The following is a 16,464-nucleotide window of genomic DNA, read 5'->3' on the forward strand; positions in this document are numbered from 1 at the left end:
TATATATATATATATATATACATACACACACACACACACACCTATATATATAGGTAAAGATACAGGATGCCTAAAGGAAAAAATACAACAAGGTAAAGCAGCAGAATTCAAACTGAAATATTCAGAAATAATGGGAGCTGAGCAAAAAGAAGCATAGAGGGCGCCTGGGTGGCTCAGTTGGTTAAGCGACTGCCTTCGGCTCAGGTCATGATCCTGGAGTCCCGGGATCGAGTCCCGCATTGGGCTCCCTGCTCGGCCTCTTGACCCTCTGCCTCTCATGTGCTCTCTCTCTCTCATTCTCTCTGTCTCAAATAAATAAATAAATAAATCTTTAAAAAAAAAAAAAAAAGAAGCATAGATAACTTTGAAAAGTTTAGATATAAAATCAAAAGCAGAAGAGAGGGTGAAAAAGCAGGGGGTGTTGTGTCGCGCCGCGAATTTAGGTGGTTCTTCATACTGTCCCCTAATCTGTGTTGATCAAAGAGTTCTGTTGAGAAGGAGCCGCTGACTACGCAGATGAGAAAAGACTGGCAATCCCTGAGACAGTGAAAGGAGCCAGGTGTAGTTGGGGGGCTCATAAGAGATGTCCCTCTTCCTATCATCAAGAGCAGAAAAGGGGAAGACTGGTTTGGTTTTGGTAGCGGGAAACGGAGGGAAATTCCTTTCAGGGTCTCAGCTGTCTCACTGAAGTAGGAGACGTCACCTGCTGAGAGGGACGGAGTCTGGGGAAAGTCTGAGGATGTGGAGGAGGTTCAAATCGTCATTGCTAGGAATGTTCAGGCAGACTGCCTGGAGAAACAAACAGGACTGCTGAACGAAATTGAAGGTGATGGCCAATCTGCTATGATTCTGTGCTCAGCCACAGAAGCTGCAGCCAGGAGGTTTTCTGTAGCGTTGGGGTCTTGACCAAGGGTGTGCTCAGAGGATGGAAGAGAAAGGGAGTTCTGGGGCACTGAAGAAAACGTCAATGAAATGATGGACCACGGAATATATATACACTGCGTCAGGAGGGGAGTGAGGATAAAGAGGACGATTGGACTGGGAGAAAATAAAGGGGTCAGCAGATAAATTCCTGGAGAGAATAAAACCAGTCACTGTGGGAGCAGATGCAAAAACAAGCTTGAATGATGTGGAGGATGTGCTCGGAGAGGTGAATTACTGATTTTGCAGGTGAAGTGGTTTCAGGCCATGACTAAATCCAGGTGTGGCATGGGAGTGTAGTACTAGACAATCAGGAGCAGAGAAGGAAGTCGATGGAGATGAGAAGGTCAAGGAACTGAGAGACCAAGGTGTTCAGTGGGCTGGTCCAGTAGATACTGAAATCACCGAGAGGATGAAAGACTTGGGATAAGAGCCAGGGTTCAGTTCGGGGAAGAGTGTTTTGTGGGTTTTTTAAATAAAATACTGATTTGATCAAGGCTCTATCCCATTAAAGAAACTGAAGATAAGTCAACAGAAATTATCCAAAGTAAAACACAGAGAAAGAAAAATATTTGAAGAGAAATGAAGAGAGTCTCAACGACCTGTGGAACAGAATCAAGAGATCTAATATCCATGACTGAGGTCCCAAAAGGAGAAAAGAGCAAAAAGAAGACAAGAAAAAGTATTTTAAGATATACTGACTGGAAATTTTCCAAATTTGATCAAAAACATCAACCCACTGATCCAGTCAGCTCAGCAGACTGTGAGCAGCATAAATATAAAAAAGGAATCAAGCACTTCATAGTCAAACTGCTAAAAACCAAACATAAAAACCTTAAAAGAAGCCAGAGAAGACACGACAAGGTACATACAGGAGAACGAAAGTGGGAATAAGACACTTCTCATCAGATAGCGGTGGTTAGGAGAGAATGGAATGACAGTTTTAAAGTGCTGATAGAAAAAGTAACACACTGTCAACACAGAATTCTTTATCCATGGAAAATCTCCTTCCTGGGGTAATCAAATAAAGGCAAAGGAAAGACTTTCAGAAAATGAAACGTGAGAGAATTTATCCAGCAGGCCCAGGTCTTTAGCCTGAAGGGAAATGATATCAGATGTAAATGTAGATAAACAGAACAGAAGGAAGAACACTGGATATTATAAATGTGCAAATAAGACTTTTTTTCTTATAGTCTTTCAGTATCGCTGACTGAATAACAACAATGTATCACAAAGTCTGTAACATATGTGGGAATAAAATACATTATGACAATACCAAGGCAAGGGGTGGAAAGTGAATTACGCTGTTGTAAGAATCTCACACTATATATAAAGTGGCATAATAATAATTCAAGATAGACTGTGATAAGTTAAGGATACCACCAATAAAAAAAATACACAAATAATACTATATAAAAAGCCAAAAGAGGAGAAAGAACAGAATGTAAAAGATACTCAAGTAACCCAAAAAAGTCAGTAAAGTATTCATAATTACATTAGCAGTAAAGAGACAAAACACTCTGATTAAAAGGATCAAACTGGATTTTAAAAAAAAGATGCAACTATATGCTGTCTATAAAAGATGTACTTATTTTTAGTCACAGAAAAATGAAAGCAAAAGAAGGAGAAAAGATAAAAGATTGGTAATGCAAACAGCAAGCATAAGAAAAAGGGTGATCATTAGGGAAGTGAAAATCAAAACCACAATAAGCTATCACCTCACAGCAGTCAGAATGGCTAGAATTAAAAAGACAAGAAATAACAAGTGTTAGGATGTGGAGAAAAGGGAGCCCCTGCACACTATTGCTGGGAATGTAAATTGGCGCAGCCACTGTTGAAAACAGTATGGAGGTTCCTCAAAAAATTAAAAATAGAAATACCATACAATCCTGGAACTCTACTAGGGATTTATCCAAAGAAAATGAAAAACTAATTCAAAAAGACCTAAGCACCCCTATGCTTATTGCAACACTATCTACAAGAGCCAAGATATGGAAACAACCTGGGTACGTCAGTGGGTAAATGGATAAGATGTGTATGTGTGTATGTGTGTAATAGACTATCAGTCAGCCATAAAAAAGAATGAGATCTTTCCATTTGTGATGACATGGATAGACCTAGACGGTATTATGTTAAGTGAAATAAGTCAAAGAAAAACACAAATACCATATGTTTCACTTATACATGGAATCTAAAAAACAAAACCAAAAACTCCCATAGAAACAGAGTCATACAGAGAACAAACTACTGGTTGCCAGATAGGAGGGGAGTGGGGCAGGGGGGGAGCTAAGTGAAACAGGTGAAGGGGATTAAGAGGTACAAACGTCTAGGTATAAAATAAGTCACAGGGATGAAAAGTACAGCATCGGGAATATGGTCAATAATAATGTTGTGTGGTGACAGATAACTACACTTACAGTAAGCATCATATAGTGTACAGGATTATCAAATCACTATGTTGTACACCTGAAACTAACATGACATTGTATGTCAATTACACCTCAATAATAAAAATGTTTTTAAAAGAAAAAGAAAGCTAGTGTGGCTATTTTAATACCAGATCAAGTAGACCTAAAGAAAAGGAGTGACCCCAGTGGGAGAGACATCCTTTTTTAATAAAAAATGAATCTACCAGGAAGAGAAAACTGAAAGAACTAAAGGAAAAAAGAGACAAATTCACAATCATGGTTGAAAAATTTCACACATCTCTCGGTAATTCATAGAACTAGACAAAAACGCAATGAAGACCTAGAGAAGATTTAAGCAATACTGTCAGCCAATATGGTTTAATTGTTATATATTGAACACTTCACCTAACAACTACAGAGCACTCATTCTTTTTAAGTGCACACAGAACATTCACCATGACAGACCATACAACAGGCCATCAAGTACATCTCAATAAATTCCCAAAGACTAAAATCTTATAGGGTATGTTCTCTGAACACATGATATATTAAATTAGAAATGAGAGACATATGATACCTAGAAAACAATATTTATAAACTACGCAGCACACTTTTAGGTAACCCATGAGACAAAAAAAAAATTCACAAGAAAATTAGAAAATATGTCAAACTGAATAATGATAAAAATACAATATATCCAAAATGTGAGGGATGCATCTAAAGCAGGTTAGAGGAAATTTACCACTTTAAATACAAAATTGTAGTGATTTGAAAACATGTCTTCAAATTCTTCGACACTATTCTCCATTAAGAGGTGATGAGTCTACACCCCTTCCAAATCTCTTCCCCTTGAATGTGAGCCAGGCTTAGTGACTAGCTTCTAATCAATAGATCATGGCAGAAATGACTTCCAATGCTTGATTATAAAAGGAAAAAAGCTTATACCTGGCCCTCTCTGGGGACGTTTGCCCTTTACACCTAGCCATCATGCTTAAAGGAAGCTCAAGCTGCATGCAGAGGCGCATGTAGAAAGGAGCCAATGTCCCCAGTCCCAGCTGAGAGCCAGTACCAGTTTGCAAGCCAGGTAAGCGAGCAATCTTCAAAGTGTATCCTTCACCCCACAGCTAAGATGCTCCAGTTAATGCTGCTTAGAGTGATGTAAGCCTTCACTATCAAATCTTGCCCAAGTTTCAGATTGATGAGGAAAATATATGACCACTATTTTAACCAATGAATTTTGTGTTTGATACACAGCAACAGGTAACTGAAACAAGAAAAGAGGTTAAAATCAGTGATTAAGTTTCTACTTTAAGAATCTAAAAAGTAGGAACAAATAAAACCCATAGTAAGTAGTCCTTTATAGAAAAAGTTGGCTGATCCCTGAATGAGACTTCACAAAATTAAAAACTTCTACTGATCAAAACTCTCGTAAACAAAAATAAAAGCAGGGACACAAGAAAAAATATGAATTCATAGTTTCTAATAATAAAGAGCTCTAATAAAATGAGCACATATGTACGCATAGTTGTGTGTGTGTATCTGTATATATCACCTTGCGTTTTCCACTGAAAGAGCCAAAAAGCAGACATTCCAGGACCAATAAGGACACCAAGCACCCAGATCCTGGTCTCTACCAATCAATCTGCACTAAAATCTACCTGCATTTCTCCTCAGAGAGATGAGCCTGGAACATCTTGTTATTCCAGACAGTAAGGAATGCCTCCCAAAATGAGGTAGGCACATTGCAAGGACACATGGAGCCAGTCTATGGGGCTCCCACTAACCAAAACTGAGACAATCTGGCACCAAATGTGAAGTACAGTAATAAGTTATAAACCATTAAAAAACCAAGAATCTATGTACCCATACTGATGGGGGGGGGGGGAGAGTCAAGAAGGAAAAAAGGAGGGAGACAGATGGAAGGAGAGAGAAGGGCAGGCTCTTGCTTACAAGAAAATGCCAAATGCTGAAAAGCACTTGGGGAAGGCGTGCTGCCGTTAGAAAACCATTATTTTGCAACCATCATGCTAAAGACTAGATGAGGCAAGAATGTTCAGTAGATGAGCAGGATATCTGCATGGTCTTAAGTATCTCCCCACCATCAGTTTATTAGTTGCAAGGGGGGAAAATCACGAATTATACTCGGAGTACACCTCTTGGTTAACCAAATCATATCAAAGATGATGTAAACAATTAGATGGTCATCATGGCAAAAACTGCTCTCCTGTGACTATCCACACACCGATTATCTTCAATGTGGATTATCCACATGTCTCAAGCGATTCCGTGCCCCTACTAAAATGACATGCTCTAAGGACCCATAAGTAACCCTAAGCAAAGTCTTAAGTCTATTAAAAAATTAATGTATCATGAGGGGTGGAGGTGGGAGAAGAACAAAGGACCAAATCCAAAATACTCAGCATATAAAGGTGTTACCTGAGCGAACTATAGTAGAATGAAGATGTTCATTCAAAGCCATATTTCCAATGATACGCATTATATTTCTCTGTATTGTAGGACAATCCTTGTGAAGTTGGTACAGCCTCTGAAGTAGTTGCAAGCCTCCGTTTGCTTCAATTTTATCACAATGTGTAGATATCTAGCACAACAAATCAATGAAAGCTCACTTTATGTTGCACAGATTCACTAACCAGGTGACAAAGTATGCTGATGGCACAGCCAGGGGGCTCCTGCTCAAGGACAGAGACCTACCTGAAACTCTCATGTCAGCTTACTTAAATAAATAAGCAAACCCCTATCTATGTGAGAGGTGATTCAAAATCACTGAAAAAATAAAGGCATATCTCCCCAGGACTTCTGAAGTTTTTATTCTTATTCTGTTTAGCTCTTGGTGGGATGTATAACCTGATGATGTCATTATTATAGAATTGTTTCAATTTATAGGGATACTTTGGCTGGCTTGAAACTACCTTAAAAAGCTTTTCTCTGCTTGAGAAAGCTGCCACCTGGTAACAGGGGAAAAAAAACTCCATACAAGTGGCAGATTTTGCTTCTGCATACAAGAACTCCCAGAGAGAAGCACCACTTGTGGCCCTGCACACCACCCCACACAAGTCCACAGCTATGGGGCTCTCCTAAAACTCAGGAGTCAGAACAGTTTTTAAAGAGAAAGATCAAGTAGTGAAAATAAAAAATAAAAAGGGATGTGAATTTTTAATGGAGAAAAGAGATAAAAGAAAGCCGAAGGAAATATGTAATACTATTATAAGTCGTCACAAGGTGCCAAGGTCACTGGCACGGCCTTGGCCTCCTCCCATCACCAGTTGTATTCACTAACATGACACCATGTCACATATATGCAACAATTTCCATTCTCCAAATTTTTATTGAATTTTATCACATTTTTTTTTTAAAGATTTTATTTTATTTATTTGAGACAGAGAGAATGAGAGAGAGAGAGCACATGAGAGGGGGGAGGGTCAGAGGGAGAAGCAGGCTCCCTGCCGAGCAGGGAGCCCGATGCGGGACTCGATCCAGGGACTCCAGGATCATGACCTGAGCCTAAGGCAGTCGCTTAACCAACTGAGCCACCCAGGCACCCGAATTTTATCACATTTTAAGTGCATTTAAAAGTATGTCTTTTAGACATACCTCAGTGAGATATGTAATGACTTGAGAGGTTTCTGGAAAGGTATTCCATGCACTGTACTTTCCACTGAAGATGCATCTATTACTTCAGAAACTAGTCTGAAGTCGCAAAAACTCCAGCTCATATTCCCACGTGCCCTTTTGAACTACAATGCTAATACCTCTGTTTTGTACTCAATTCCTAACTCCACTGGTGGGAACTAGAGATGACCAAAGATGCTTCTGAGCCATGACTAATGGTTCCCAAAATTAAACTGGAGAGTTTAAGAGTTCTAGGATGGGGTTTCTCATGATGTGGGATGAACCACTTCCAGCAGCCTCACCAGGGATGCCTGTTAAAATGCAAATTTCTGGACATAACCCCACATCTACTAAATTAAAATTGCTAGAGGTAACCAGGAAATATGCACTTTTAAGCATGCTTCCTGAGTGATTTTTATGCATTCATATTTGAGCACCACAAAGTTTGTTGCTTTTTTCTTTTTAAAATCAAGAATGCACCAGGGGGCACCTGGCTCAGTTGGGCATCCAACTCTTGATTTGAGTTCAGGTCATGGTCTCAGGGTCCTGAGATCAAGCCCCATGTCGGGCTCTGCTCTCGGCATGGAGTCTTGCTTGAGATTCTCTCTCCCTCTCCGTCTGCCCCTCCCCCTTCTCTCGCTCTCTCTAAAAATAAATAAATAAAATCTTTAAAATAAATATAAATAAGTAAATAAAATCAAACTATGATCATGACAGAAAAGTTGTCATAAATGCCAAAAAATTTAAAAACCACTAATACATGCTCTGGTTAAAATTCAAGAGTATGGTCATCCAAATATTTACTTTTTTTCTATATGCTGCATCTCTAGCAGATGTTTTACTGAAAATTAACTACCTGGTAATATTATTTGTAAAAATGATCTGAGAAAGGCAGGAGATAGCATAGTTCAAAGGTCAATGCTGTATTTAGACAATGGGTTGTTTTCTTTATGTATCATTAAGATTAAATACATTTTTAGAACTACTTGGCAAAAATGAAATACATGTATTGGAGCTAAATTATGATTATCAATTCTAATTAAATGGGAAAAGCAGAAATTTTAAAACGAGCAAAAAGCTTTTTTCTTTTACAAAAAATGAGGATTACTTCCCTTGATTGAGCCAACATGTACAATTTTTTCACTGTGATCATAAAAACTAAACCACATTTTTAAAATGTAAGTTACCTCAGAATGTTTTACCAAAGCTTCTAAACAGAACATTTCCACTGTAGCTGAAGGAACTTCTCCAAAACTTTCAGCATAAGGAAGTCCATTTCCTCCAAAACACCATAAGCCACCCTGAAAGATAATTAAGATGTTTACTAAAAAGAGTGACTCATATTTTTTGTTTGACAAAAAAAAAAAAAATCCCTGAGCTATACACGACATATTTTGGAAGCTGAAAGGGAACTAGTTATGCAAATTGTTGCTTACTAGAACAGAAAACATAAGGACTCATTTCTAGAAGAGGCAATCTTTGTGTCTTTCTTACTTCTTTCCTCTGTGTCCTCTTCTCTCAAAGTATGAAGACTAACACACAATTCTTTAACAAGAAAAGCCCAGGCTGACCATAATGTTCTACTGTCAGATGATGTTAGAGTAGAGTCTACCTGAAGTCTATTAATCAAAATAATAATAGAAAAGGCATTACTGGAAAAATTTTAAATGAAGATAACCGATAAGAATGATCAGAGAGCTTTTAATTCTTCATAAACTGAAATTCAAGTTCATATGGAAGAATAAGCAGAAGAGCTAGGAAAACCATAAGACAGAACAGGAGTGTATACTAGCCCTCGTAGATAGTGAAATAGAAGAATAAACAGGGAACATACGGTGATGAGCACCAGGTGTAATACACAACTAATGAATCGTTGAACACTACATTAAAACTAATGATGTATTCTATGTTGGCCACCTGAACATAATAAAAAAATTAAAGACAAAAATAAACCGGGAAAAGAAAATTTCAGCTCTTACCATAGATGAAACGCTAACGTCACTAGTATACAATTCCCTTCAAATCAGTGACAAAAACAGCGACGATGCTACGGAAAAATGAGCAACAGTCATCAACAGGAAGTTCCTAGGAAGGGGAATCTACGACACGATGCCCAACGCTGCTCTTACGAGAAGCATGCACGGTGACACTGCATGACAAAGAACAGTTTCATCTATCGGGGGGGGGGGGTGGGGAAGCAGGCACTCCTATCACCCTGCTGCTTCTGTGGAGGACAACTCAGGACAGCTGTGTCTAAACTGCAAGCACCTGTGCCCTACAGAGACCCACGAGGGCAAAGTGACGCAAGAATAGATTCCTTCACGGCAGCAGTGTTTGTAAGCGCGCAAGACTGAACTACCTACCGCCACCAACAGGAGGCTGGTTAAATCATGATGGGTCTACTGTACAATGGAATGCTATATGAACATGAAAATTTCTGAGTCTCCTCATACATTGATATATACCAATCTCCAAGATAAACCCTCAAGTGAGAAAAAGGGGCAGAAGAGTGTATCAAAAGCTACAATCTGTGTAAGAGTATGTATAACTACATGAGGGCGTGTGTCTGCTGGGGTGTGGGAGATGGAAGGGATGGAAGGAAGACTCATTACTAGTCCTCCTCTGAAGCGCTTTGTATTGGAACAAGGGGCCATAACTGTGCCTACAGGCCACCTGCTGGTAAAAGAGCTCAACTACAAGGTAATTTTTTCAAAAATGTGTATAGAAAGCCCAGTGTGAAATATATTCCATAAATTTCCACATTTTGAGCTAATGTATAGGGCCCATGGTTCAGGAAACCTAGTAAACAAAATGTTTGGCCATTCTATAATTCTTACTCATGCCCTCCTCTCTGATGTAACATTCTGTTTTTCCAAGTTTAAACATGCTTGAATCTCAACCATTGATGCTCTTGAAATCGAGGGCTGGGGAGGGACTAACTCATTAAGAGTCACTCTCTCCTCTAGCAGACATGAGGGCAAACAGTGAACTGAGAGGGGTGGGGAACTTTTCTTAAAGATCTACCACCACAACCTGCCTCCCCCAAATCCCTCTCCCTACCTCACACCCTCAAATCATCTGACCTCTTTCTAAGCTAAATGCTTCAAGGAAAGAAAAAGGAGAAAAAATGACCCAGGATTCTGCGTTTTTCTTGATCATTTTCTAAGTGGGATATAAGAATGCAGTTCCAATTCCAACCTCATCAGCAAAGCTTTGAAGTTATTTATGAACTGGCATATTGTGTGGTAGTAAAAAGCACAAGCAAAAAGGAGTGAATAAAAGGTGCAAACTCATGGTGTGGTCATATGGATTATATTCTTTTTTTTTAAAGATTTCATTTATTTATTTGAGAGAGAGTGAGCAAGCACAAGCAGGGGAAGCAGAGGCAGAGGGAGATGGAGAAGCAGGCTCCCCAATGAGCAAGGAGCCCAATGCAGGGCTTGATCCCAGGACCTGGGGATCATGACCTGAGCCAAAGGCAGATGCTTAACCAACTGAGCCACCCAGGCACCCCTGTATTCTAACTCTTAACACGAAAATAAATACACATAGGTTACTGCTGCTTTATCACTGGATTTAGAGCAAGATTACATAAATTTGTAAAAATTTAAGGAATGCCACACATCGGGGCGCCTGGGTGGCTCAGTCATTAAGCATCTGCCTTCAGCTCAGGTCATGATCCTGGAGTCTTGGGATCGAGCCCTGCATCGGGCTTCCTGCTCCGCGGGAAGCCTGCTTCTCCCTCTCCCACTCTCCTTGCTTGTGTTCCATCTCTCGCTCTTGCTGTCTGTCAAATAAAGAAAATCTTAAAAAAAAAAAAAAAAAAAAAAAAAAGAAATGCCACACATCAAATTCCATAATTGCAACTAAAAAACAATTTCTTAAGGATCAAAGAAATGCAGAGGAAAAGAAAGAGTGACAATGTTAAAAACAGTAATAAGGGTAAGGTATAAAAATTAGAAGGCAATAATAATAAAGCATAAGAGGAAAGGTCAACTAATAAAGTTACTAAAGAATTTATATCCATATTATCTATTAATCACATGTGTAACAAAGCATTTTATGTATAATTTTTTCATGACGATACTCAATTTGAGAAACAACATTACTGTGGATTAACATGGTATTTTTCAAATGCATCTCAACAAGTTTATAACAACCAAATGACTTAATGCATAATAGATATTTTCTTACCATATAACCTACACTCCAATTAAACAATATCTCCATTTTTGTCTGTCATACAAAAATACTTGGATTCATAATAGACGTATGCGAGTTGTTAAGTATGTATAAGTTTGTGCACAGCTGGCTCTTTTAACAATGTCATGATTCATTCATTATTCCATAAATATTTATTGAGAATATATTGTGTGGGAGGCTGTATTTGGTACTGGGGAGAATATTATAGACTACTGGAAGGGAGTAAGAGAATTAAGTAAACAAATAAATATAAAGCATAATTACACAATGGGCTAAATGCTATAAAGGGCAATATATGCAATAAACATTTGAGATAAAGAGGAAGGTCTCTCTGAGGAGGTGACAAGCTGAGAGCTGAAGGACGAAGAGGCAGCCATATGACAAGCTGGTAGCAGAGAATCCCAGGTGGGGGGAACACGAGCAGATAAATACTTGGCAAGTTCAAGGAATGGAGAGCAAAGGCCAGTGTGGCTGAAGCATAGTGAGTGTGAGGGAGAGTGAGCATGAGGGAGGGGACAGTCAGAAAGGCAGTGAAGAAACAGATTCAGGTAAGCTGAAGCCAAGGGCTGCTAAGAGATGTGACATCTGAAAATGATTAACCATTCTCCTAGAAACTTAGAAAAAAGCTGTGTTTGCTTTCTCTGTTACTTAAAATTGATGAGATTTACCCACAACCAAAGTTGGGAGAAGGGGAGGTACAGGGAGTTTGCAGATGACAATGATGGGTTCACTCCAACAAAGAATCCTCAATGTGCACAGCTGTACATCATGGGGAACCACAGGACCGAGGAAGCCTGTCCAACTATGTGAAAGCAAGCCTGTTTTGTGTATTTGTGTAGGTTTCCAAATCCTCTGTCGTGAAAGAAATATCCAGTCCTTAAATCAAGTCTGTTGGTGTCTCTCAATCATAACACATTGCTACACTTATGCAGATTGATGTCAGAAGTGTTTTGATGCAAGGACTTCAGACCCTAATACCTAAGCTGATTTCAGAGGGACTAGGATATTACAGGGGCAAATGATAATACAAAACTGCAGGATTTTTAGCTGGACTATCCTTAAGCCAAGACCACAAAGCTTTGTGATGGGAAATCATTTCAATGCACCACATCCACTGTTCTCTTGACTCTAGGCAGCTTGTTGTATTAGATGAAGAAGCAAGCACAATCTAAAATGTTCAAACTTCTGCATCTCTGGTTGTTGCTTCCTTAGGCTCTAGGTCACAGACACCTGAAGTCCTCTAAGAAAGGTTGAAACTGGGGATAAGCTGACTGACTGGAAGTGTCCAGATGGTAAAAAAACAAAACAAGACTGAAAGCTGGATCCTGACACCAAAGAAGGAACAATCTTGATGGTAACATCTGGGATGGTGGAAGGCCAAGGACCACCCCTCCCTGTCCCCCAGACTCCGAGCAGATTGTAGTCAGCAAACTCCCAGGGCAGATAACAGATGGCTGCCAAGGTCGTAGCTGTGGAGGAGGGGACAGCAAACCTGGGAAGTGCTTTTGCTCCCTCTGACCCAGTTCTCCCAATGAGCAGAAGGAACAAAAGGAGGGAAGGCAGATCACTGCCAGGGTGGGTGGGGAGCAGGGGGGACAGAGTGTCATGATACTGCATCTAATTGTGGGTCCCTTTGTTTTAACGTGCGTAAAAGCTAATCTCTGGTGTTTCTGCGTAAAAATTTACAACCTCAGAACTCTGCAATTTGTGCAAACCAACTGTGCTTAGAAATGGTGTTCATTCTAAAATAGGAACTGCTGAGCCAGGGTCATCCTTAAGCGCCTGGGGTAGACAGAATTCAGGGTAGGGAGGGCATATGCTTGGGTGGGAAAATGTTATGTCTTTATTCCTGACATCTCACAGAAATTCTGCATTGCATTCAATTATAAACACAGACAATAAACCATAGTAACTGTAGTAATCTGTGTGACTCTGTCAGCAATAGAGAACACAGATAATTTCCTATCACATCTCATTTGCTGCAGCTTTCTGAAAATAACACTAGGATCTTCATTCCTTTGAATGCCAACTGCACATCCTCATACTGGTGACCCAGAATTGACATTGCCATCTAGTGTCCACCTACCAGCAGTTACTTGAGACCCATACACGGACAGACTAGTCCTCAGTTTAATATTCTTATTCAGCCCAGCAACAACAGCATTCACAGTGATGTCTTAAAGAAGCAAAATTTACACATTGAATTGAACCACACAAAACTGCAATTTTCCCCAACTCTTTCGCTGGAAGGGTCTAAAAGCAACCCCAGTAGCAACGAGCAAGCTTACACCCAAAAGGTGGTTTCTAACAACCACTGGTTGTTCCTTCCTTAGAAGGAACCAGGGCTTCTTGAAGATTCAGCTGACTCCAGAGCTGGAGCAGAGAAAGTTTAAGATGGAGCCTGGAATGTTTTCTAATGCCAGAAAATAAGAAGTACTCAAAAAATAATGGAGACAATTCCAAAATGCATGGGAGGTAACCTGAAGGGGTTTCCACACCAATTCTGAGACACTTCGAGCATCAATATGAGTAATAGTAGTACTGGGTTATAATCCAGTGAATAAAATAATCCATGAGCCCCTGGATCCATGGATCAGGAAGGAAGGAAGGAGGAAGGAAAGCTTTTCCTTACAGTAGACAGAAGTAAAGAGGGATGGTTAGAGTTGGGCAGGGGGGAGATCACTATTTTGCAACCATCCAAGAATAACCATTATTGGGCACGATTCATTGAGTGGATACTGAAACCAACGGCTGAAAGTTTGAAGAACAGGATAGACTAATAGTCTCAAACATCCCCTCTCCCCTCAGATCCTATATTCATTATAAACAAAATATATATTAACATTAAAGCAGAGAAACCTGGCAAGTTAACATCAGCAACAAGGGGACCAACTGGCATCATGTGCTTCTGGATGTGGCACAGTGAGAAGGACACAGATCACCTCTGCTGTGTTCCTGCGATAAATGCATAAGCCGACTCTAATCCTGAGGACACGTGAGACACACTAAATTGAGAACATTCTGCAAACCACTACTTTGTATTCTTCAGAAATGTCAATGACATGAAGACTAAGAATGGCTGAAGCATTTTTCCAGATAAAAGGAGACATGACCATCAAATGCAATGTTTCATCCTAGACATGGATCAGATTTAAAACAAAAAAACAAACAATAAGCTACCATAAAAGAATTACTGGGATACTCGGCAAAATTCAAACATCGAGTCTATATTAGATCACAGTATTCTATCAATGTTAATTTTCTGAGTTTGATATCTGTACTGTGGTCATATCTCAGAAGGTCCATGTTGTCAGGAAATACAACACACTTAAGTCTTTAGAGGTGATAGGACATTATTTCTACATCTAACTCTCAAATGGTTCAGGGAGGAAAATAGTAAATATGTGTGAACAGACATATAAAATATATCTACAGAGAGATGGGGAGTAAATTGGGGGTCAGAAAACAAATGGGACAAAATAGTAATAATTGGTGAATCTTAGTGAAATGTATTATTTCTGCAATTTTTGAAGTTTGAAATTATTTCAAAATAGTTAAAATATTTTAAAAATAAATTTCAACTTTCCTGTTCTAAATGTATCCAAGGAGTGATTATTGCTAATTAAATGTATTGTTATTTAATGCATCAATAAGTAGTACTGTATTATACCACAAAAATTATTTGTGATAACACTATTTCAATATAATTGGTTTCCTTTGTAATCCTATGTATTGTGTTTTATGCATCTAGAAATAACTTCACAGACTTCACTAAACCACGGAGGGGGGGGGGTCCATGGCATAAAAAGGTTAAGAAGCTCTGCTCTAAAACCAAACAGCTGTGTAGGTTATCTGCTAAGGCTAAGTAACCTCCTGAGGAGGTAGTTTTGTACAGAAGCAGCATTTTGCCCCTTGAAAGGCGCTTGGAGACTGTCACAAGGCAGTTTTGGCAGATCTGTAAAAACTAGATGGACACCCCTCCTATCTCTTCACTCCCAACTTCTTAGTAAGTAAAAAATCTGAGAAGCCTAACTAAATGGGGGGCGGGGGGAGGGTGACGGGGTGGCAGGGTGGGAGAGGAGATGAGAACAACTAAAATGGAGTTGCTTACTGGTCTGATGAGATGGGGCCTCAGAACTGAAACTAAATTAAATATTTTTTTAATGTTTAATTAAAGATGTGCTTTTTGTTTTTTGTTTTTTTAAAGGAATTAACCTCTTTGATTAGGTTTATTCCTAGGCATCTTATTGTTTTGGGTGTAATTATAAATGGGATTGACTAATTTCTTTCTGCTGCTTCATTACCGGTGTATAGAAATACACCAGATTTCTGTATGTTGATTTTGTTTCCTGTGACTTTACTGAATTCATGTATCAGTTCTAACAATTTTTTGGTGGAGTCCTTTGGGTTTTCTATATGGAGTAGCATGCTGTTTGCAAACAGTGAAAGCTTGACTTCTTCCTTGCCAGATAAACCTAATCAAAGAGGTGAAAGACATAAAAGAACATAAAGCCCTCAATCAGAATGGCTTTCCCATGTAAAGATAGTCTTACTCCAAAGGTGTGAAGGACCCTGAAGAGCACTTTGAGAACTCTGACAAGATGGCACGTACAGCTGGGCATGCTGACCTGTGCTCGGTCTCCTTGTTTGCACACCATCTGCCACTACACAAACTTTACATCCTGTGACTGCCTACTGGCACCTTGTTATCAATTTCGTCACCACTCACCACTCCAAGGGGAGCCACTCTGATAAATAATGCCAGTCAATGCCTTGATCACAAAAAGGGCTCAGACTTAGCATGTAATGGGAAGCTATCTGGAAGGCTTAATGCAGGAGAATGAGTGGATCTAATTCACGTCTTTTTTTTTTTTTTTAATCACTCTGGCTGCTGTGAAGGCATACAACTGGAGAGACAAGGAGCTTGCTGTGGTGTCTGAGATGATGGAGATGTGATAAGGAAGCTTTCTGGATCCAGCAAGATGCTGAACGTGGCTTCTAGTGAATCCCTCCCACTACAAACATTTAGAAATGTCTACTATCTTTAAGATGTAACTTCAGAGTCACCTCCATGGAGCCTTACATGACTTCTTAAGCAGAGTGAAGGGCTCTCAGAGTAGCCCGTATCTCTCTTGTACATTCTGTGATTTTGTTTATTTACCTGTCTCCCCACCATCCCTAACAGTGCCTGGCACACAACCAGGAGCCAACATGTTTATTCTGTTCCTGAATGGATGACTATTCTAAGTTTCTAAGTGCTGGCCCCTGGCACAGTATCCTAGAAAGGGTGGATGGGCACTCC

The 16,464-nt window shown here is 39.6% G+C and overlaps 1 protein-coding gene and 1 long non-coding RNA gene across 10 annotated transcripts in view; one reads left to right on the plus strand and one right to left on the minus strand.

Annotated features, from left to right (window-relative positions):
* Nucleotides 1-16,464, minus strand: part of SERAC1 (serine active site containing 1) — a 251,449-nt gene that overhangs the window by 11,919 nt on the left and 223,066 nt on the right. For all 9 annotated transcript variants that reach the window (XM_081829229.1, XM_081829225.1, XM_081829231.1 and 6 more), the window contains 2 exons: nt 8,147-8,260; nt 5,766-5,928 (listed from right to left, as the gene is read on the minus strand). In XM_081829229.1, the coding sequence (XP_081685355.1) occupies nt 5,766-5,928; nt 8,147-8,260 (277 nt within the window). The remainder of the gene's footprint in view (nt 1-5,765; nt 5,929-8,146; nt 8,261-16,464) is intronic.
* LOC145723159 (uncharacterized) lies at nt 9,150-16,413 on the plus strand. Its single transcript, XR_014148032.1, has 3 exons — nt 9,150-9,659; nt 12,375-12,516; nt 16,062-16,413. It is a non-coding gene; the product is annotated as an uncharacterized LOC145723159 (long non-coding RNA).

The sequence above is a fragment of the Leptonychotes weddellii genome, chromosome 8 (genome assembly GCF_054177405.1).
Source record: "Leptonychotes weddellii isolate Sample4059 chromosome 8, ASM5417740v2, whole genome shotgun sequence".
Taxonomy (NCBI): Eukaryota; Metazoa; Chordata; class Mammalia; order Carnivora; family Phocidae; genus Leptonychotes; species Leptonychotes weddellii.